Source organism: Anastrepha ludens, chromosome 3, assembly GCF_028408465.1.
Source record: "Anastrepha ludens isolate Willacy chromosome 3, idAnaLude1.1, whole genome shotgun sequence".
NCBI lineage: Eukaryota > Metazoa > Arthropoda > Insecta > Diptera > Tephritidae > Anastrepha > Anastrepha ludens.
In genome coordinates, this window is record NC_071499.1 from 36,859,192 (window position 1) to 36,881,520 (window position 22,329).

At 36.6% G+C, this 22,329-nt stretch overlaps 1 protein-coding gene across 1 annotated transcript; it reads left to right on the plus strand.

The window, feature by feature from the left end:
* The first annotated feature begins 1,035 nt into the window (after positions 1-1,035).
* Positions 1,036-16,109, plus strand: LOC128857630 (elongation of very long chain fatty acids protein AAEL008004-like). The gene is made up of 5 exons (XM_054093379.1): positions 1,036-1,285; positions 8,248-8,438; positions 14,989-15,132; positions 15,215-15,320; positions 15,396-16,109. Exons 1-5 carry the CDS (start codon positions 1,222-1,224, stop codon positions 15,794-15,796), a joined length of 906 nt encoding a protein of 301 aa, XP_053949354.1. The 5' UTR covers positions 1,036-1,221; the 3' UTR covers positions 15,797-16,109.
* Positions 16,110-22,329: the final 6,220 nt, after the last annotated feature.

Sequence of the window (22,329 nt, forward strand, 5' to 3'; positions counted from 1 at the left end):
AAGACGGGGCCTAGAACACTTCCTTGTGGTACACATGCTCTGATTGCGTGAAGGTTAGTGGTTTCGTTGTTTACTTTAACAAAAAAAATGTCTATTTTGCAAGTATGATTTTATGAGCATATAACAGCCCTGCTTAAGCCTGTATAGCAGGCCTTCATGCCAGAATTTATCGAAGGCTTGCGTTATATCTAAAAATGCCGGTGTACAGTATTGTTGCCTCTCAAGTGCTTGTCTGGCGAAATCATACATACAATTAACTTTCTCTATGGTGGAGCGATACTTACGAAAATCAAATTTTATTTTCTATTTAAAATGTCATTAGTGTAAATGGGAATATAATTATATTATGATTTAAGTTTTTCCTTTAATTGTTTTTTAATTTTAGGAAACAGTTATCAGTATTATTGAATAGATATAGATTTAATGCATAAAGAAAATGATAAAATATAATATGATAGTTAATGAAAATTGACAAATATTTATAATTATTGATTTACCGATAGTTCAGAAACTATATATGGCGCGTTTTCGACCGAAGGCACTGGTTGACCTGAAGTGAACTTATAGTAGTTTTCAATTAATTTGTAAATTTCAAAGTTTGTAAATTTTAACCAGCTATTAACAACAACAATTTGTCCTACAAAAATAGTCCGCTCATAATGCGCTCTTAGGGTTTCGTGAACACTTTTTTATCCCCATCGGAAAAATTTAAATTTGTTGTGCTGTGTAATTAAAAATATTTAATAATATTTGAAATTTTATGTAAGAATACTACGGCCAAGAAGGAAAAGCCACCCTTTAAATAATGCAGTATGCACATGCGTATATATATGTATGCACCTATGTGCAATTGCATGCGTAAAAGTGCAACACTGAAAATACTAGAAATTTGCTAATTAGCGGCATATTCAATTTTCAATTAAACTAACAAAGTTCATAAGTGCTACGGTGAGCGGGAGGTAGCATTTCATTATACCCAAAAAAATATTATTTAAGCGGAACAGTCTATTCATAGCCAGTCCAAGTCTAGTCCAGGGTGAATATATGCAGCGATAGCTGCCGTTAGTAGTTAGTAATTAACGAAACGTCAAGGCGTAAAGTGTTGTCGCGGTTTTTTGCGTTATTTGTATTATTTTCTGAGTTTTTTGTTTTTATATTTTCGCACTTGCACAATTTTATAGTGGGCTAATATTTTATATTGTACTTTAAAGCAGCCACATCATGTTTCTTATTTTGCGACTTATCTATAAGGAGATGCGTAAGGCAGATGCAGCTTTTAATCGAGGTTTGTAATGCTGGTTTGTCCATAAAGCTTTATTTTATGAATGTTTGGTGAAGTAAAAAGTTGTGAATGTTTGCCGCTAGTTCGCTTTAAAGGTGAGCCAAAGTTCACGTTGAATATGTCGCATCGGGTTATACTTTATGGCAATTTAAAGGCGGCATAATGTTTCTAAAGAAACTCTTTGATAGTTTCGTAGTTGATAAAGTCAGGTGTGTGTTACAGCTTTTCAAAATGGAAGTATGAAAGAGAAAGTTCGATAAATTCTTTAGCACCACTACGACTGAGGTGAGCAGTCAAAGTAGGCGGTACAAAAAATGTTGGCTGTTTATGGACCTGTTTGGTTTCTATTACATTTTGTGGTTTCGTTAATCTAAAAAAAGTTAAGGTGAATAGGTGATTGACCTGCCGCACTGGTGCTCGGGCTGCCAGCTGATCCTCCAGACAGGCTAACTCTACTTTATGGTTGGAAAAAGTGGAATGCGGCGCCTAAGCTCTTTACAAGTTTTTGTAAACAGATGCCTCCGAAAAAATTCTCAAAATTTTCTGACCAAATATTATCTCGAATGCTGACTTATAGGTCACAGCCCAGCAGACGCCAATACTATCAGAGATCCGAAAGAGAAAATGGAGCTGGATTTGCTATGTTCTACGCAGAGGAAATGGTGACTTAACAAGGGCCGCCATTGACTGGAACCCCCAAGGAATCAGCAAATACCTGGAGACGACTGCTGGAGTCAGAAGCCCGCGGCGTTCAGCCTAGCTGGAATGAAGTTCAGAGAAGAGAGAGAGGCGCAAAACAAACCCGAATGGCAGAAATTCGTTGCGACCCTATGATCCACACTGAAATTCTAGGAATTTATGATTATTATGGGTGATCGGTACTCATGCGGAAAAGCTTGGAATTCCATACCATCCCTTATTGCAGAAGCTGTGGGGATCCTGCAGAGAAAGATACTGTTGAACACTTTCCTTAGTGTGCCCTTTGGGGAAGACTTGAAGAAATTTTATAGCCTAGATCCCTTTTCTCTCCTCCACTACATGAACAGCATTGGATGGCTGTAGAAGGTTTCTCTTCCCAAAAAATTTTTCTTAGCTCAGGTAGTGGTCCACATTATGGTATCAAAACGGCACGTAAGCCCTACTTGAAGTGTGCCTGTGGTACTCTTGCAATATGGAGACTCAGACAAACCTTTTCGATGAACGCAGCGCTGTAGCGCGCAGCAGGTTGAGACATTTCGGCCAATTGCAGCCATAAGAAAGGCTCATACGCTTAGCCCAACCCAGCTCTATCTTAACCCTTTCGATCCGAAAAGCCGCTGAGGTAAAGGGAACTTGTTTTACATGTTCAATCGTTGCAATAGGGAAAATAAAAGCATTCCATCAATTCAGGATTTGAATCGGGTAAAATGTGGTGGTGGGAGGGGCTGGGACATATATGTCCCGTCAGTGTTTTTGAATGGGACTTATATGTCCCGATTAGTATTTTATGATCCGGTACCTCATATATAATTGCACTTTGGTTTTATATGAAACTAATTTTATTTGGAATTCAGTTAATTGTTTCGGTAAGAATATAATAGAAAATAATACAAAAGCAATATATTTAACATAAAAAAGTTTGGTCTTTATTTATGGTACGGAGCAAAGCAATCTTTGCAGAGAGGAATATGATATTCTTCGCAAATCGTTTTTGTTCTCCTCTCTCACAGCCTGTGCAACGTCTTCGATTGGGAATTGATTACCCAATAATTTCCTACTGCCATCATTAACAATCGGTAAACAACTTTTTCCATTATTTTTACCATTTATTAGACTTCCGATCCAACTCATATTGCCCTGCAATTTGATCAGCTCGGTCAACTCCCCCCATTATCTGTCTGTAAAATTTCATCTTTTCGGGGCAGTCCACGTAAACTTTTTGACCATTTTTTAATTTCTTTTTTATTATGTAGATTTCAGAGGAGTGACAATTGCTTACAACTACTACTTCCTTGGTATCTTGCCATATAGCATACATTATACCGGTGTTGCTTTCTCGGAAAACGCATTGACCTCTGTTTAGCTTGTGAAGAAGATGTGAAGAACCGATCGAAACACAGAGTCACATCCGTTTCTCGAATCGTTGATGAAAAATAATATCAGTACCTACATTTTAATAAATTTCCAAGAATGTTCAATACTGGTGGCACACAGTAAAATGAAAAGGCTAATGATTTTTAAAATAAAAAAAGAACGAATACTTACTTACCTCAGTATATAACGAAACCACTAACACAATAAATGACTATACTTTTGGTTGGTTTTAAAACTAAAAAACCACGCATAATTGCAAAAAACAGTGTCACTTACCAGATTCGCGCCCAAACTTGCGATCTTTTTTCAACTTATGAGCACGTGTTTACCATGAAATATCAAATAACGGAAGGAAATACCGCTAAGAATACCATAAACTACGAAATGGGGTTAGCTAAACCCATTTTGGTCTCTTAATTTCCAGGCTAGGCATCCTCGAACACATACCGGGATACATAGGTCCCGTTCGGATCGAAAGGGTTAAGTTTAATAAGGGAACTGAGTTTGGACGAGGTACTGTGATGAGTAGAGAGCACAAAAAATGTTGAGGTCGGTGCTTTAACCTCAAATCTATCTAACTATCCATTTAATATTTTTTTTTTTTTATTTTAAAAACTTTATTTTGTATTCTGTCTATACTTACAATTCTTAGAAGACATTTTACAAATATTTGGTTACATTTAAGAGTGGCTTTGATTTTAGTATTAAAGGAATATTTCCAGTGAAATATCCTTTCTAATAAATAAATTCAATATTTTATAGATGGCTCTTGGACGAGCTGAATTGGTGTTTTTCTTTTCAACCTTAAAAAGACACATGATGGTGACATGAGGGTAGAGGCCAGTTCGTTTGGGTGCGATTGAAGTCGATTTCGGTATTTACTGGTTACATTTTGTATTTCCTCTTTTATTGAAGGGATGTCTAAGTCCCGATGAATTTGGGCATTTGTAACGTACCACGGAGCGTTGACTAGGGTGCGTAGAGTCTTGGACTGGAAACGCTGCAGGATTTCCAAGTTTGAATTTGACGCAGTACCCCACAGTTGGATTCCGTAAGTCCAGACTGGTTTTATCACGGATTTGTAGAGGATAAGTTTGTTGTCCATTGAGAGAGTGGATTTGCGGTTTAGCAGCCAGTACATATTACGAAATATTAAACCTAGAGCTTTCCTTTTGGTAAAGATATGCGTTTTCCACGTAAGCCTTTTATCCAAATGAATGCCTAGATATTTAGCACTATCACATTGCGGAATTGGAATACGGTTTAAGTTGATTTGTGGGCAGGTGGTTCTTTTTGTGGTAAAGGTTACGTGTTGAGATTTATGTTCGTTTACTTTCAACCGCCAGCTCCGGAGCCATTTGGAGATTTTATTTATGCTTATTTGGAGCATATAAGAGGCTTCTACGGGATCCACTGCTGTCGCCATAATAGCGGTGTCATCGGCAAAAGTGCCAGTTAGTACACCTTTTGTGGTTGGCAGATCGTGTGTAAAAATTAAGTACAGGATTGGACCTAATATACTGCCTTGTGGGACCCCAGCTTTGATTTGTTGGAAATTTCATTTTCGTAATTTACGTAGAACATTCGTTGGTTTAGATATGATTTAAGGAGCAAATAAGTATTTAGTGGTAATTTCTTTTTTATTTTAAAGAGTAGGCCTTGGTGCCACACTCGGTCGAAGGCTTGTGATATGTCCAGGAAAACTGCTGAACAGATTTGTTTTCGGTCGAGCGCTGTTTGTATTTTTTCGACAAGTCTATGGACTTGCTCAATTGCCGAATGCTTATTCCTGAAACCAAACTGATGTTTCGGAATTTAATTTAATATAAACGTCGAAGCTGCAGCATTCTTTGGTAGCCCAATCTCCGAAAATGTTTACGAAATCATGGATAACGTCGAGTCAAACCCGCATCGCACTACTCAGTAAAAGAAAGGTAGAAGCAAAAGTGTCTGTAACTATGTTAATTTCATCGTCGAAATATGCCAAGAAAACATCAAGAACTTTTTACTTCACCTAAAATTTAACACTCTAATTTCCAAACCTAATCTGGTAGAGACAATTTTTTTGAGTTTAGCTTTTTCTATATGTAAGTATATCTGATGGCAAAAAGTAAATACAGGTGTGCCTCGAGTTGCTCGATTAATTGGTTCCGTGTAACTCGAAACCGTGTAAGTGGAAGCTTAAATGTAGTGTCTTTTATATTTCCACTTTTCAAGAATAGGAAGCTAAAGGATTCTGAAGAAAGCTTAAGGGGTCAGAGGGGTCGCTTTAAAAAAATTAAAAACGATATTCAAATTCTTCAAAAAGCTACCGGGATATGACCAAATAAACGGAAAAATACTAAAGGAGCTAACCGATACTGTAATAAACTATAGGGTTTTCCAAACAGAGGTGCTATTTTGATATTCAAAGAAAAATACTATTTTTTAATATAATATAAATGATCAGATGTTTGTTTCATTATAAAGAGGAAGGTATGCCGTTAATTGTGGAAAATAACATCAGGCAAATAACCACAACGACCACTCTTACAGGGCAATATCCTTTTCATGAAATTTTCCATAACCGAATTGCAAAGCGGCTGCCTTCTGTCGTCGATAGCCTCACGAATTCCATCTTTGAGGTCTTGAATCGACCATGGGCTATTGGCGTAGACCTTCTCTTTCACGTGGTACCAAAGAAAAAAGTCAGAAGATGTTAAATCACAAGATCTCGGTGCACAATTGCGATCACCTCTTCAAGAAATATCACAGTCCGGAAACTTTTCCCGTAAAATATCAATGGTGTCGTTGCTTGTGTGGCTTAGCGCCGTCTTGTTGAAAATAAACGTTGTCCAGATCAATACCATCCAATTTCGGCCATAAAAAATAATCATCCGTCGATAGCGCAATCCATTCACCTGTAGCACTTGCTATTGAAAAACCCGTTACGAAGTGGAGCAAAATTAATCACCCTACCGGAAGATCTATAATTTGTGCTAATGACGTCTTACGTCAATCATATTTGACACTTCTGAACTATACAGCTGCAATATACAAACAGCCAAGCAATGGAGCACGTAGAGGTCCAAATAAATATTTCCACTACTCAAAATCATTGTTTTTTTAATAAAAAAAAAAAAATTGGATGATTAATTTTGCGCCACCTTGAATATCGATCTCAAAATAAAGAAGGCCAAAATGAAGATTTCCATTAATCAAAATCATTGTTTTATTATTAAAAAAAGGATGATTAATTTTGCGCCACCTTGTATATCGATTTCAAAGCAAGGAAGGTCAAAATAAAGATTTCCACTACACAAAATCATTGCATTTTATTATTAAAAACAATGGATGATTAATTTTGCGCCACCTTGTATATCGATTTCATAATAAAGAACGCCAAAATGGAGATTTCCGTTACTCAAAATCGAAGTTTTTTATTATAAACAAAAAATTCATGATTAATTTTGGGCCACCTTGTTTACCGATTTCAAAATAAAGAAGATCTAAATAATGATTTCTACTACTCAAAATCATAGTGTGTAATTATTAAAAAAATGGATGATTAATTTTGCGCCACCTTGTATATCGATTTAAAAATATAAAACGCCAAACTGAAGATTTCCATTACTCAAAAGCATTGTGCTTTATTATAAAAACAAGGATGATTAATTTTGCGCCACCTTGTATATCGCTTTCAAAATAAAGAAAGCTTACATGAAGATTTTCATTACTCAAAATCATTGTTTTATTATTAAAAAAATGGATGATTACTTTTGGGTCACCTTGTATATCGATTTCAAAATAAAGAAGACCAAAATGAAGATTTCCATTACTCAAACCCATCGGTTTTTATTATTAAAACCCAAACAAAAAAATTGGATGATTAATTTTGCGCCGCCTTGTTTACCGATTTCAAAACAAAGAAGGTCAAAATAATGATTTCTACTACTCAAAATCATGTTTAATTATTTAAAAAAAATGGATGATTAATTTTGCGCCACCTGTAAAGGTAGATCTCAAAATAGGTAAAGAAGGCCAAAATGAAGATTTCCATTACTCAAAATCATCAGGTTTTAATATTAAAAAGCAAACAAAAAATTTGGATAATTAATTTTGCGCCACCTTGTATATCGATCTCAAAATAAAGAAGATCAAAATGAAGATTTCCATTACTCAAAATTGTTATATTTTATATTCAAAAAAATGGATGATTAATTTTGCGCCACTATGTTTAACGACTTCAAAATAAAGAAGACCAAAATGAAGATTTCCATTACTAAAAATCATGGGGTTTTAATATTAAAAAGCAAACAAAAAAATTGGATGATTAATTTTGCGCCATCTTGTGCTAAGTATTTATAACTGAATGGGACTGAATATGTGCTTCCGGTTTTTCATTCTTTTTTTGAAAGGGAATTACGACTTTGGGGCTGGTTCTTGGATCGTGCTAAGAAAATCAATCAATAAAAATCAGATCAGCGATATAAGTGATTTAAGAGCCGATCAGGATAATTTCTTCGAAATTTTTGCAAATTTTCGAAAAGCAAATTTATTTATCACATCAGAATCAAACACAACTATCTATGCTTGGGGACCCTCAGTGTTTCACTCACCAATTTTACGAAATTTTTTGTTTCTCCAAAATTAGAACACGATCGAACATCACGTTTTGACTCCGAGCTTCTGTTAATTTTAGCAAATTTCAAGGGATCAAAAAGTAGAAAAAAATTTCAGTTGTTTGGATAATACGACGAAACCAAAGCTATATAAAATAGTAAATTTGAAAAAGTCGCGACTCTGATTACGTCGTTGTAATTTGTATTAGTTTGTTTAACGAGTAATTAAATAGATTTTTTTTTGTAATTTCACCATCAGCTAATAAGACGTCTCCAATATTTTTTTTTTAGATTTACGCATTTCTTCATGGCCCCTCTTGGGTCCTCCATGGTCGATGTTTGCTATTATAGCGATCTACCTCTTCATTGTGAAGCTATGGGGACCTAAGTTAATGGAAAGCCGAAGACCTTTTAATGTAATGCCAATCATACGGATTCATAATCTTATTCAGGTGGCACTCAATGTTTACATATTTACAGCGGTAAGTAGACTCGGTACTACAAGATTCCACACTGCGGTGATTAACTTTAGTATAGGAACTTAGTGATAAGTTTTGACAACTTCTTTGTTTTTTATTTAATTTTCATAATTTTTCTTTGAAAATATCGTTCACTGTCATACAAAACCCATAAAATTTGGGTTTCAAAATTTGGACGAATTTAGAAAGAATTGAAAAATTTTTTATTAAAATTGTTCACAATTTTTTAGTCAGAACTAGCGAAAACCCGCCCGTTCCGCTGGTCGTCTTTAAAAAAATCTAGATTAATTAACTAAATTAAGCCGAAAAATACTGTGTGTTTTTTATAAAAATTCTCGCGCATGAATAGTAATGAAAGAAGTTTTTAATAGTAGTAGCAATTAAAAAAAGGTTTGAAGTGATTTGCTTTATTACTTTTTTTATTGTAATGCTCTTTGGTATACAATATTCTTCGTTTTTCCATGCGTTGTTGAATAAATGAACAATACCGATGGCTTACCAACTCGTGAGCATGAAACATAAAGTTGGCCATGAGAAAAACATGGGTATTCTAAATCAATACCACAAATTGATAAAGTTTGGCCTTGTGACTTATTAATAGTAATCGCGACATATCCGATGGTATCATTGGTATTCGCGGTATTAAAACGTCTTCACCAGAGTATTTTCCATTCAAAATTGTTGCTTTAATGACGTTATTCATCAATCTCTTAACTGTTAACCGAGAGCCATTACATAGTCGTGGTTGATTTATGTTTCTCAACATAATAATCGGTGCTCCTATTTTCAAGTTTAGCATGTGTGGCGGTAATCCAGGTAAATCAAGGGAATTCAAAAATTCAGTGGGAATTCAATAATATCATCTTGATTTGTAACAGTGTCAACGGATCGATATGTTTGTTCTGGTCTTGGTATGTTAGCCAAAATAGCCGCGTTCATTTCATTCACACCTTTATTTTTGCCAGCTATGATAGCTCGTTCACTAAGCCAATCATGATTTTTGTAATTTTTAGGCAAATTTGGGAAAATACTTTGAATTAACTGTTCTTTCGTTTGACTTATTTGACAAAAGTTTGGTTGTAAAGTTATTTAGCCAGTTAAATTATCGACAGGACCTTTGCCATTTCCAATATCCAATAATTGCTGTGAAAACTCAGCAGCTGATGGATCATTTTGCATTAGAACACGTACATTTGTAGTTAGTTTGAGTGTTTGAACATGTCTCCACAAATATGATGATTTCAAATATGCAGCCAATTCATCTGCTACAGTTGCTGGAGGAATAACAGGCAGTGTTTGTCTAAAATCACCTGCCAGCAGCACTAAGGCATGACCAAACATTTCATTTTTACTACGTAAATCTCGTAATGTCCTATCAAGCGCTTCCAGTGACTTTTTATGTGCCATCGTGCACTCATCCCCATACAATTACGTCTGCGAAAAAGCGGAGAAGGAGAAGAGAACTGTTCTATTCCCCCCGCTTTAACCCAGCTATGTGTTCAGGTGCAAATGACTTTTATGCGTGAAGTCTGATATAAAATAAGTTCTATTTACTCTTCTTAAATTTATATAAACTTTTCCAGGCGAAGTAAAAAAACTGGCATATATTTGCTTCAACCGTATATTTGTGAGTACACAGGTAATACGTAAATATATGAATGATATAGGTAATATCTCATATTAGCATAACCTTTCTGCAAAAAATTAAGGAAACGATCACCAATCACGCCAGCAATGATACAATGAATTTTTCACTATAACTGACTTCAGATTAACGTTTATATAATAAGCGGATATGTAACATTTTAAAATTTTTTTAGATTTTTTTTTTAAGTTTTAATAATAAGTGGTCTTCCTCTTCCTTTTCCTGTAGCTATTCCTTTTCCTCTTCCATCTCCAGCTCCATCTCCTTTCTTTATCCCGGAAACGGGCAGTAAAAATTACTTCACTTAAAAGCTTTCGTCAACAGCTTCCATCTAATACCCATATTGTACAATACAAACACATCCAAGGGTACCTTGGTCCACCTTTTCGGCTATATCTCGAGACCCTGGTCACTCAGAGATCTAAAAAATACTCTGTATTAAAGCACTCATCAGTAGCTTTGATTTGATACCCACAATGTAAAAACACATCCTAGGGTTACCGGGTCCTCGTTTTGGCCTTCGGCAGCGCCAACTGGTGGCGAGTGGAATCAATAAGCATATTATACTAACCTTGACCGTGGAAAAATATATATATATACCAAATTTCATAATAATCGGCCCAGACACACACGACCAAAATGTATTCAATTCTAATGAATCCTATGTGCGGTACAAAAAATACGTGCGGCAAATAGCAAAAACACACTCACTTAGCCGACGCACCGCACACACACGCGTTATCGGATTTCAATCAAACCTCACAGAAACCTTTGCCAAAGTAGCACCAACAATATGTGAAACTTTCATTGTTTTCCTTATACGCGTTGCTGAGATTACCCCGGACAAATGCACACTTTTTTTCGGCTTAATTTTTATATATATAGATTTTTATAAAAAATTTTAGTATGCAGTTTTAAAGTTCAGTGAATTTTTATGTAACAAAGTGTAAGCTTGAAGTGGCTTAAATATCACGTTGATTTCGACAATTTTTACTTGGTAGCGGTCTTGTGCATTATCTCCACATAACGAACACTCGGCATTTTTGTCAAAAATCTGAACGAAAAAATCTGGCAAAATTGAATGGCTGTAAAACTGCATATTTTTTTTTAATTTGCACGCAGCTGGAAATTTGCGCTTCATTGGTTTTTGTAGTAGAATAAACTATATTTTCATACAAAAAAATATCAAAAGTAAGTAAGAAATAAATAAATTGTACCTGTGCGGTATTAAATTCGACATCTTTTTAAAACCTGTGATTAGGCAACCGGTCTGACCGTTTTTTGTCCTGTTCGATGATTCCCTTTAAACGGTTATATCCATAAATCGATAGCAAATTAAATTTTAGGAAACTACCTGGAATCTAACGTCATTAGCTATAATATTAGGTTGCCAACTAAGTAATAGCGAGTTTCACTCATAGATGGCTTCAGTAAAAAAATAAAATATGTTAAATGCAATTCAGAAATACGTTCAACATGAAAACCCAGTCAGATTAACACAGTACAATTCATCTACTATAAAAAAAAATCATGACTATTAGAAGGTAAAGTAGAACTATTAAATATCTGGCTGAAGTCAACAAAGTGGAATAATTTAAAAATATCTGCAGAGCTCTCGACTCCAAAATGAATTGGAAGAAATATGCAAATCAGCACCTGCTGCTTTAACTTTCGAAATATTAGAAATATCAGTCAGTGTAAAACTATACAACTTTTCAACTTCCCGTTTTATCCTATTTAAGAAGTATGTAAATGTACAAGCTGCGCTAGAGGCTCTTGTTTACCCACGCTGCTCTTCGAAATTAGACAGTGAATGTAAGAAAAGGCTGAACAACAAAGTTTGTGTTATTTGGGTGCCTACTCATTGTGCACCTTGCGCGATATGTTTTGCCTGCAGATCTACCGGCAGGAAATTTGATGTCGCATCTAATGCTTTCGTTGGTGTGGTTGACATCGCGCCAGTTATAAGAACAGATGTTAGTTCGTGAAAGGAAACGAAATGAAATGCACTTAGATTTTTTCAGTATTTTTATCGTGAGACCCTTTTTTTTGTTGTTAAAAAGATCCAAATTTTTGAAGATTTCTTTTCTGTATCTAAATTTATTTGCATTTCTTGACTTACCAAAATGAAATGAAATAAATTATATTTATTAAAAACAAGAAATGTACAATTTTTTCCAATTCAGTTCTAGTCTTTTGTCAAGCCACGTGTCGTACTTTGGATGTACAACTTAGTGGTTCTGCCAAATTTTAAAATTTTGACATACGGTTGCCTAGTTTGGTGGGTAAAGCCTCAACACCACTCAGAAGGGCTACAACACCACTAAACTGGAGATAGTGCAGAGAATTGCATGTGTGGGCATCACTGGTGCTTGTAGAATATGTCCCACTGCTGCGCTCAACGTTATTCTGCACTTACTTCCTGTGAATCTGCAGGTTAAATCCATTGCTGCTCAGAGCGCTACTTGGTTGAAGGAAATTGGCCTTTGGAGAAAACTTCTTGTAGGAAATAGTAGCATCTTGCAGAAGATCTCCCCTTCCTTCTCTGTTCTTCGCACTGATCTCTCCATTCGCAAACTGAGTTTTGAGGGTTGTGCTAGGGCAATCTTTCCGAGCAGGTAAGTTTGGAAAGAGGGGAGAGTCGGTACGGATATAGATGCCTCTGTTTTCACTGACGGATCCAAGATGGAGTCTGGAGTAGGAGCAAGGGCTTACGCTAAATCCGCCAGCATTTCGGTCTCCTTTAAACTGCCAGAAACAAGCAGCGTTTTTCAAGCAGAGGTCTTCGCAATCCTGCAGGCATGCAAAATGCTTCAGGAACGCTATTGGGAGGGACACATTAATATTTTTTCCGATAGTCAAGCTGCGATCAAGGCCCTGCCGTCGCCGTATTGCAGCTATCTTCCGGTGAACTCCTGTAAGGAGGAAGTCAAACGTCTCGAACGTGCGGAAAACTATTCTCTTTTCTGGGTTCCTGGGCGCAGGAATATAGAGGGAAATGCAATTGCCGCTGAGCGTGCCAGGAAGGGGTCGACAGAACCAGTTTCAGCTATCCCGTTCTCAGACATCGGTGTCCTCTGGACCGTTGTTAAAGGGAAACCACACCTTTTTTTCAGAAAAGCGCAAGACAGATGGAGGTCTGTCTCAACGTGTGGTATTTCGAAAACACTATGGCCCCAATACGATATAAACAGAATGTAAGGCAATGGAAATACCCCGCCATTGAATTTTCAAACTCATTGCGGTGTTCACTGGTCACTCGGTACTCATTCGGAAAAGCTTGGAATTCCGTACAACCCCTATTGCAGAAGCTGTGGGGATCCTGCAGAGAAAGAGACTGTTGAACACTTTCTCTGCAAATGTCCGGCTCTGACGGCTAGGCGCTTGAGATTCCTTAGCGTGCCCTTTGGGGATGACTTGAAGAAACTCTCCAGCCTAGATCCCTTTTCTCTCCTCCACTATGTCTCTGGATGGCTGTAGAAGGTTTTTTCTTCCCTATTTTTTGTTTTACAGGTAGTGGTCCACATTATGGTAACAAATCGGCACTTAAGTGCTACTCGGAGTGTACCTGGAGTACTCTTGCCATCTAACCTACTTCGCTACCGAATTTTCTCTTCGTTTACATCCATTGATAACACTCTGTAGCTCTGTAGCTCAAAACTGAATGGAACAAACAAAAAACGGTAAACGAATTTGTTGACGTGACAACGTCTTATAATTCGAAGTAGCCGGCTGAACGCACCAAAAAATGCGGCGTTATCTGGCTCATGCGGCGTTACCTTGCTGGAACTGAATGTTATGTTATGTTATGTTATGTTATGTTATATTATGTTATGTTATGTTATGTTATGTTATGTTATGTTATGTTATGTTATGTTATGTTATGTTATGTTATGTTATGTTATGTTATGTTATGTTATGTTATGTTATGTAATGTTATGTTATGTTATGTTATGTTATGTTATGTTATGTTATGTTATGTTATGTTATGTTATGTTATGTTATGTTATGTTATGTTATGTTATGTTATGTTATGTTATGTTATGTTATGTTATGTTATGTTATGTTATGTTATGTTATGTTATGTTATGTTATGTTATGTTATGTTATGTTATGTTATGTTATGTTATGTTATGTTATGTTATGTTATGTTATGTTATGTTATGTTATGTTATGTTATGTTATGTTATGTTATGTTATGTTATGTTATGTTATGTTATGTTATGTTATGTTATGTTATGTTATGTTATGTTATGTTATGTTATGTTATGTTATGCTATGTTATATTATGTTATGTTATGTTATGTTATGTTATGTTATGTTATGTTATGTTATGTTATGTTATGTTATGTTATGTTATGTTATGTGATGTTATGTTATGTTATGTTATGTTATGTTATATTATGTTATGTTATGTTATGTTATGTTATGTTATGTTATGTTATGTTTCGTTGTGTAGTGTTTTGGTGTGTTTTGTTATATTTCGGTTTCGTCTGATGCACAATCGAAATTGAACATATCTTTCATGAATTTGATAAATGTTTCCTCATTTTTCACGTTTGTGTAAATGTAACTTGACCTATTGTATTGCGATTCTATTTACCTCCTTCTCTATATCCATACAAAATATCTATCGAACAAATTTAATTAAAATTTTGTTTTGAAAATTGCAACCATTACATCAGTATGTTCTTATGACGTTATCCCGTTAAACTATCGCCAGTAAACCGACTTTACGAGATATTGATCACTACAGTCAGCTACCGAGAAAATAAAGGATTTATTTTTCACCAAAGTAGTATTTATACAGTAAACATTAAAAAAGATTTTTCTTAAAAAAAAAATAATCCAAAATTTGTGATAATTTTCCTCGCAAATATATCAAAATTTGTTCTGCTTTAATTCTAGTCTTTTAGCCGCTCTTACCTAAAACCGTATTTCAGTTTGTCATGCCAGCGATATGACCCGAAAGATACAAGTCCTGAAATGATGGCATTAGTTATACCTGCATATCTTTATTACATTTCAAAATACATGGACCTGCTGGACACGGTGAGTGAATTGTATGTGCACAAATGCAATTATTATTTATCAATTAAAAGTATTCTTACCCGTTGGTTTCATATTTTTTCAGATATTTTTCTTGCTGCGCAAGAATTACAGACAAATTTCCTTCCTACACGTTTATCATCACAGCCTTATGGTATTCGCAGTTTGGGTTTATTGTACGCTGAATTTTGGTAAATTTTAAAAATCCGTTATATTTATTCAAGAAACAATTAAAAAATAAAAATAAACACGCCTACCTTTCTCAGCTTCGCACTTCACCTTCACTGGCGTCATAAACTCCTTTATACACATCTGCATGTACAGCTACTACTTTTTGGCCACTTTGAAGTTGAAAACGGACATAACGACGTGGAAGCGCACACTGACGTTGTTGCAGATATTGCAATTCCTATCATTAACTATTCAATTATCTCTACCAATACTGAACAATTGGTGCGGTCTGGACTTATTTTGGGTTTGGGTGGCATTTCTGCAAAATTTCTTTATACTCGCACTCTTCTGTGATTTCTATTATAAAACTTACATGCGCAAAGTGCACGGAAATAAAAAAGTACAAAAGCAGCAGAAGCGGAAGCAGGAGTTTGAGGTGAACTGCGGAGGTATTTCTAGTGGTTCGAGTACGTTGAAGGATGCTAAAGTGCACTAGAGGAGCAAAAAAGTACTTTTACTTACCCGGAGTGTTAGTAACTTTTCAATTGACTTGAGCTCTTCCGATTTATACCAACACCATTGACCAATACTCATACACACATATGTGGAAGCGTGAAGGTGCTAATTTCTCCGTGTGATTCCAAATTGATTAAATGAAAATGAGAAACCGGAATATCTTTGTAATTAAGGAAGTTAAAAAGTTTACAAAAGTATCTGATCATTATATGTTTTTTTAAGTAAAATATGTAAAGTATAAAATATTATTAAAATATGTAAAGTTCTAAAAGAAAGAAATATTTATTTAAATTTAAGGTATATTAATTTAATGACATATAAAGGAAGAGTAGACGAGGAGATTTTCAATGAAGCACAAATTTTCGTAATCATATTGCAGTTAACCAACTAACGGCTGCGAATAGAATATGAACTGAATTTTATGATATTGTATGCATTACCTATTCTTGTCCTCAATGACTTAAAAGAAATTTTCTTAAAAATTAACAAAATTGCGAACGATATTGTCCTTTTTGTAAACGAGGGCAAAACCAAAATATCTGTTTAAATCGAAGCGGCCTGCACAGATGCCGAATTTCCATGTGGGTGCCCCTATACTTTTGAAGCAGTGCATCATTTTAAGTACCTAGGAGTTATGTTCGCATGTAGCGGTGATTCAACTTCCGCCGTCACGGATCGCATCAACGCCGCCAACAAAGCGTATTACGCCCACCTGAACTTGTTCAAGTCCCGATTTTTAACTAAAGCTACAAAGTTAACTATGCACAAGACTCTTATTCGATGTTATTGTGAGGTATGGACTCTTAAGGTTGATGATTGTGCTCAGATTGCTCGCAAAATTTTAAGAAAGATCTTTGGCCAAATAAGAAAGGATGATGGCACCTATAGAATCCGATGAACTCTAAACTGAACCATCTAACTCAGAACGAGACAGCTGTGTATTTTTTTAAAGCGCAGCACATAAGATGGCTAGGTCATGTGATCCGGATGCCCGTTTGACTGTATCGTGAAGAAAGCCTTGACAGGAAAGCTAATGGGCGTGAAGGCCAAAGGCAGACCGAGGAACCGTTGGATAGACGCAGTGGAACATGATCTTAAGAAGCTGGGAATACGTAACTACGAAGCAACAGCTCAAGATAGACCGCTTTGGAGGAGCATTTTGAAGGAAGCTTTGACGCACCCCGCGTTGTAACGCTATGAAAGGAGAAGAAGCTACTCTTATCCTTTATAAGATAAAAACTATTTAAATTATTTTCTCTTTCCTCCATTTCCCAGGCTATACTTTACCAAGTGCAACTGAGTTAAATTATAAATTTACAATAAATTTACTGAAGCTTGTACACTTGATATGTATATATAACAGGTGGCGCTAAAGTAATCCTCCTATCAGAAAATGCTATAAATTTTGCGATTGGCCCCTAATGTCAGTTCTGTTTTGACATTTTTGTAGTGCATGCGAAATACACGTTAATAAAAAATGTTACGCTACACTGCTCCAGAACGTGGAATATTGCTGACTATTTATTTAACCAATAATCGGTCGGTGACATCGTCCAGACGACGTGCCACGCAAATGGGTATCAGTCGACGGTCTTTACAGCGAATTTTGCTACAAGATGTTTCCGTACAAAATCCAGACGATGCATCAGCTGTTAGCTGCTGACCGCCAACCGCGTCTAACATACGCTCAAGCCATCCTTAATCACCACCAAGGGGAAGATGATTTTTCATCAAAAATAATCATGAGTGATGAGGCGCATTTCCATCTTAGCGGGTACGTAAATAAGCAAAATTCATGCTTCTGGGGCACTGAAAATCCGTGTGTAACCCACGAAGAGCCATTATACCCGCTCAAAGACACTTTATGGTGTGCTGTTTTCGCGTGAGGAGTCATCGGACCTTTTTTTTCGAAGACGTCGCGGGCCAAACGGTTACTGTGAATGGTGAGCGCTACAGAGAAATTATCAACGAGTTGTTTTTGCGGTAACTTGATGAATTGGGATTGGAAAACATGTGGTTCCAACAGGACGGTGCAATGGCACACACTGCACGTGCCACAACCGATATGCTGAAGGATGCATTTCCCGGGCGCCTAATCTCCCGTTTTGGCGATTTTCACTGGCCAGCAAGATCGCCTGATTTGACCGCTCCAGACTTTCTTTTGTGGGGCTTTTTGAAGTCGCGGATTTATGTCAACAAGCCTCAGACTTTTGCAGCTCTTAAAGACAATATCCGTCAAGAATGTGAGGACCTATCGCCGGAAGTTTTGGCCAAAGTGATGGAAAATGCCATAAAAAGGGCTCAAATGGCAATCAACTGTGGCGGCGGCCATTTACATGACATCATATTCTCGACTTGATGTAAAAAAAATTAAAAGACCAAATAAAAATAATCCATAAGAAGAATCAAAGTTTTTCTTTTTTTTTTTTAAATTACAACCAAAAAACATCGCAAGATTACTTTTGCGCCACCTGTTATATATTGGGTATAGGAATAAGTTTATGTTCTTTCTTAGCCAAAGTTACGAATTATTTAAATAATTGAATAATAGATAATATTATGTAAAGTATGTGCCATTGGAAGCTATAACTCCATCTTTCAGACAGTCTACAGATTCCTCTGACGGAAAATTCCAGTCCTTGTGACTTGATCCATTCACTGAGTCAGTTTGCGGTGCTCTCGTAAGACTTTAACCGCTCTCCAATAACGGCTGACTGCATTGATCGGAACAAATGACACCGAAGGTGTAATGTATGGGAAATACGGCGGGTGGGGCGACATTTCCCAATCCAGTCCCTCTAAATATTTCTGTTTCTATCACCTAAGTGAAGAGTGAACCTGGCTCTTCGGCTCCGAAAGGAGTTCGAGTCCAGAAATCGGCCAAGGAGGTTTCCATATCGGTTTTTTTTTCAAGTGAAAGGAATTTTGCTTGTGAATTACTGGCAAACTAATAACACAATGAATTTTGAATATTATTGTAACCTTTTGGACCAGCTTAAGAAAAATATATGTAAAAAAATACCCAGTTTGGAAAAGAAAAAGAAAATAACCTCTTCATTAGGGCAATGCAAAGCGTCACAATAGCATTTTGACAATGGCTGAAATGCATGAACGAAAGCTCGAATTGTTGAGCATCCACCGTATTCACCAGATTTGACCCCTAGCGACTCCCATCTGTTTCCAGTCTTAAAAAAATCATGCGTGAGAAGCGTTTTTCATCAAATGATGAGGTTACAACAGCTGTCGAAGCGTATTTTGCAGCCCTTCCAGATTCTCACTTTAGGGATAGAATTCATAAATTGGAACCTCATTGGCACAAGTGTATTCATGTTCAGGGAGACTATACTGAGAAATAAAGCGCATTTTAAATCATAAAATTGGAGCCACAAAACTTATTGAATAACCTAGTAAGCGGAAAATATTTTTAATTAGTTTTATTATTATTTTTGCTGTAAAAATGTAGAAACATGTATGATCAAATTGAAAGCGAGGGTTGCGCATATAGGGTGATTTTTAAGAGCCATAGGAAAGTTTAAAAAAAATACACGTAAAATTAAAAAAAAATGCATGAAATTTTTATATAAATCGATATTACAGTTCATATAATTTAACGTTTGAAGATTATTTCATGCAAATGTTGACCGCGACTGCGCTTCAAATGGTCCATGCGCTAAGTCCATATTTGGCATACTCTTTCCAGTGTTTCGGCCGGTATCTCTCATATAAATGCTTTAATGTTGGCTTCCAATGCGTTAATTGAAGCAGGCTTGTCTGAGTAGACATGAGCTGTAACATAGCCCCACAAAAAATAATCTAAAGACGTTATACCGCACGGTCTGGGTGACCAATTGACAGGTCCCGAACGTGAAATAAAATGTTCATCGAACTCGCCTCTCAACAAGTCCATTGTTGTGGCATGTGGCATGTGGCACCGTCTTGCTGAAACCACATGTCATGCAAGTCAAGCTCTTGCATTTTGGGCAAAAAAAACGTTGGATATCATTTCACGGTAGCGCTCACCATTCACAGTTACGTTACGATTCGCAGCATCTTTGAAGTGGCACGGTCCAATGATACCTCCAGCCCATAAACTGAGGGCTTTTCTGGATACATTGGTAGCTCTTGCAATTCTTCTGATCCAAAAATTAGCTTCATCGCTGAACCCAATTTTTCGATAAAAAATGGATCTTCGGCCAACTTTCCAAGAGCCCATTCACCAAAAATTCTGCGTTGTGGCAGGTCGTTCGGCTGCAATTCTTGCACCAGCTGTATTTTGAAAGGCTTCACACCTAAATCCTTTCGCAAAATTTTCCACGTTGTTGAGTAACAGAGGCCCAATTGCTGCGAACGGCGACGAATCGATAATTGATGGTCACCATTAACACTGGCCGATACAGCTGCGATATTTTCTTCAGTTCGCACTCTACGTAAGCGTTTTGGTGGTCTGATGTCCAATAATGTAAATTTGGTTCTAAATTTGGTCACAATAGCTCGAATAGCCGCTTCAGTGGGTCGATTAAACTGGCCATAAAATGGAAGAAGCGCGCGATAAACTTCCTTAACAGAACACGCATTTTTAATAAAATTCAATGGTTTGCAAGCGTTATTCGTTTGTAAGACGATGCATGGTTAAATAATATACCAAACTGAGGATGTTTGACAGTGAAACAAAACACGAAATGTGCGTCAGCTGTTTAAACGAACTGTTTAAAAAGATAATAGCTAAAAAATCACCTTTTATTTTATTTGGCGCAGATCTGCCCTTATCTTCTATCCTGTTTTCGTGGCGAAACCTCTTTTCCTCTATCGTTGGCTTTTGCCCTCTTTATAATGACGAATAACGTCTTCTCTTTCTCAAGTGCGGTCCCTTTTCCTATTTTAAAAACTTTAGGGTAACTGCGGGTATTGTGGTATAGGCGGGTAATGTGGTATAGCAGCTTTATTCGAAAACTAAAGTCGTGGAAATAACGGGACCAAGTTAGATATTTCGGCATTCTCAGAATCTTAAGAACGCGTGATTTGATTTGTGTTTTGAAAGGCATACAGTGAGTCAGTTGTAAAAAAATCGCGTGGTCGTGTGGTTGGCATTTTTTTGTGCTCAGTGGAAAATTTCTGTCAAATTAAAATCGTGTGCTTTAAGCTGCATTTATTCATCGGGAAGTAAAAAGTGAGTTTAATACTAGTGAAGCATATAAGCAATATTTTTGTATATTTGATCGTTATTTAATTATTCAAAATTAATTGGTTCAAACTCTAATGCGGCTATTGTGGTATAGGTAAAGGCGGCTAAAGTGGTATAGTGTACCATATTACCCTCTCGATCAAAAAAATGCCGAAGAAAGGTGAAATACGAAAATGGAAAGCAGAGGATATGAAAAAAGCTATCCAAGTGGTTAGAAAAGGTGAAATGGGTATTCTCTTGGCTTCCAAGACATTTAGTGTCCCCCATACCACTCTGCAGCGCATGTCAAGAAGCGAGAAATCCATCGAGGAGTTGTTGACAACTAAACTTGGGCGGGCTCCGATTTTAACAGCGGAAATTTAAAATGACTTAGATATTTACTAGAAATGGAGTCAAGGTACTGGGGACTAACACGCGCAGACGTGCGGTCATTGTGTTATCAAATTGCCACAAAAAACAACATTCCCAATAAGTTCTCCGTTATTAAAGAGTGCACTGGCAAGGATTGGCTAAAAGGCTTCTGTAACCGACACCGAAATGTTCTGAGTTTTCGAAAGCCAACTGGAACAAGCGTCGACCGTGCACGTGGTTTTTCTCGAGAAAATGTTGATATATTTTTCAAATTGCTGGAAGAAGAAAACGCAAAACATAATTTTCCGCCTACTCGAATCTGGAACGTTGACGAAACCGGAATATCAGTAGTTCCTTCGCAGCAGGCACAAATAATCGCCCGGAAAGGAAAAAAACAGATTGGAACAATGACTTCAGCTGAGCGAGGATCGCTTGTTACAGTCATCACTTGCATGAGCGCAGGAGGTGGTTTCGTACCACCATTTTTCATCTTTCCACGAAAAAACCATAACCCTCTTCTAATGAAAGACGCTCCCTCTGGCTCAAACTCGGCGTGCCATTTGTCTGGATGGGTTCAGATTCCCATCTTCACGAAATGGTTCAGGCATTTTTTAAGCGTAACGAAACCATCTCCGTCTGAACCTCTGCTTCTTATATTAGATGGGCGTTATAGCCACACACGCAATATAGAAGTTATTGATCTAGCCCGCGAACACAATGTGACTATACTTTCTTTGCCACCCCATTCAACACACAAACTTCAACCGTTGGATAAGGCTTTTATGGGACCTTTTAAGAAGTACTATAATGACGAAATAAGACGATTTATGCGTGAACAGGGCAGAAAAGTTACACATTTTGATATCGCAGGACTATTTACTAAGGCTTATTTGAGGGTTCAAACTAGAGAAATTGCAATAAATGGTTTTAAAGCCACGGGGATTTATCCGTTTGACAAACATATTTTCACAGATTCAGAT

What these genes read in the sequence shown, in the direction of transcription:
- LOC128857630 (XM_054093379.1), top strand. Translation starts at nt 1,222, where the DNA reads ATGTTTCTTATTTTGCGACTTATCTATAAGGAGATGCGTAAGGCAGAT. An exon ending in ATGTTTACATATTTACAGCG is followed by an intron (nt 8,439 to 14,988) that starts GTAAGTAGACTC and finishes CTTTAATTCTAG; the next exon opens with TCTTTTAGCCGCTCTTACCT. An exon ending in TTATTGTACGCTGAATTTTG is followed by an intron (nt 15,321 to 15,395) that starts GTAAATTTTAAA and finishes TACCTTTCTCAG; the next exon opens with CTTCGCACTTCACCTTCACT.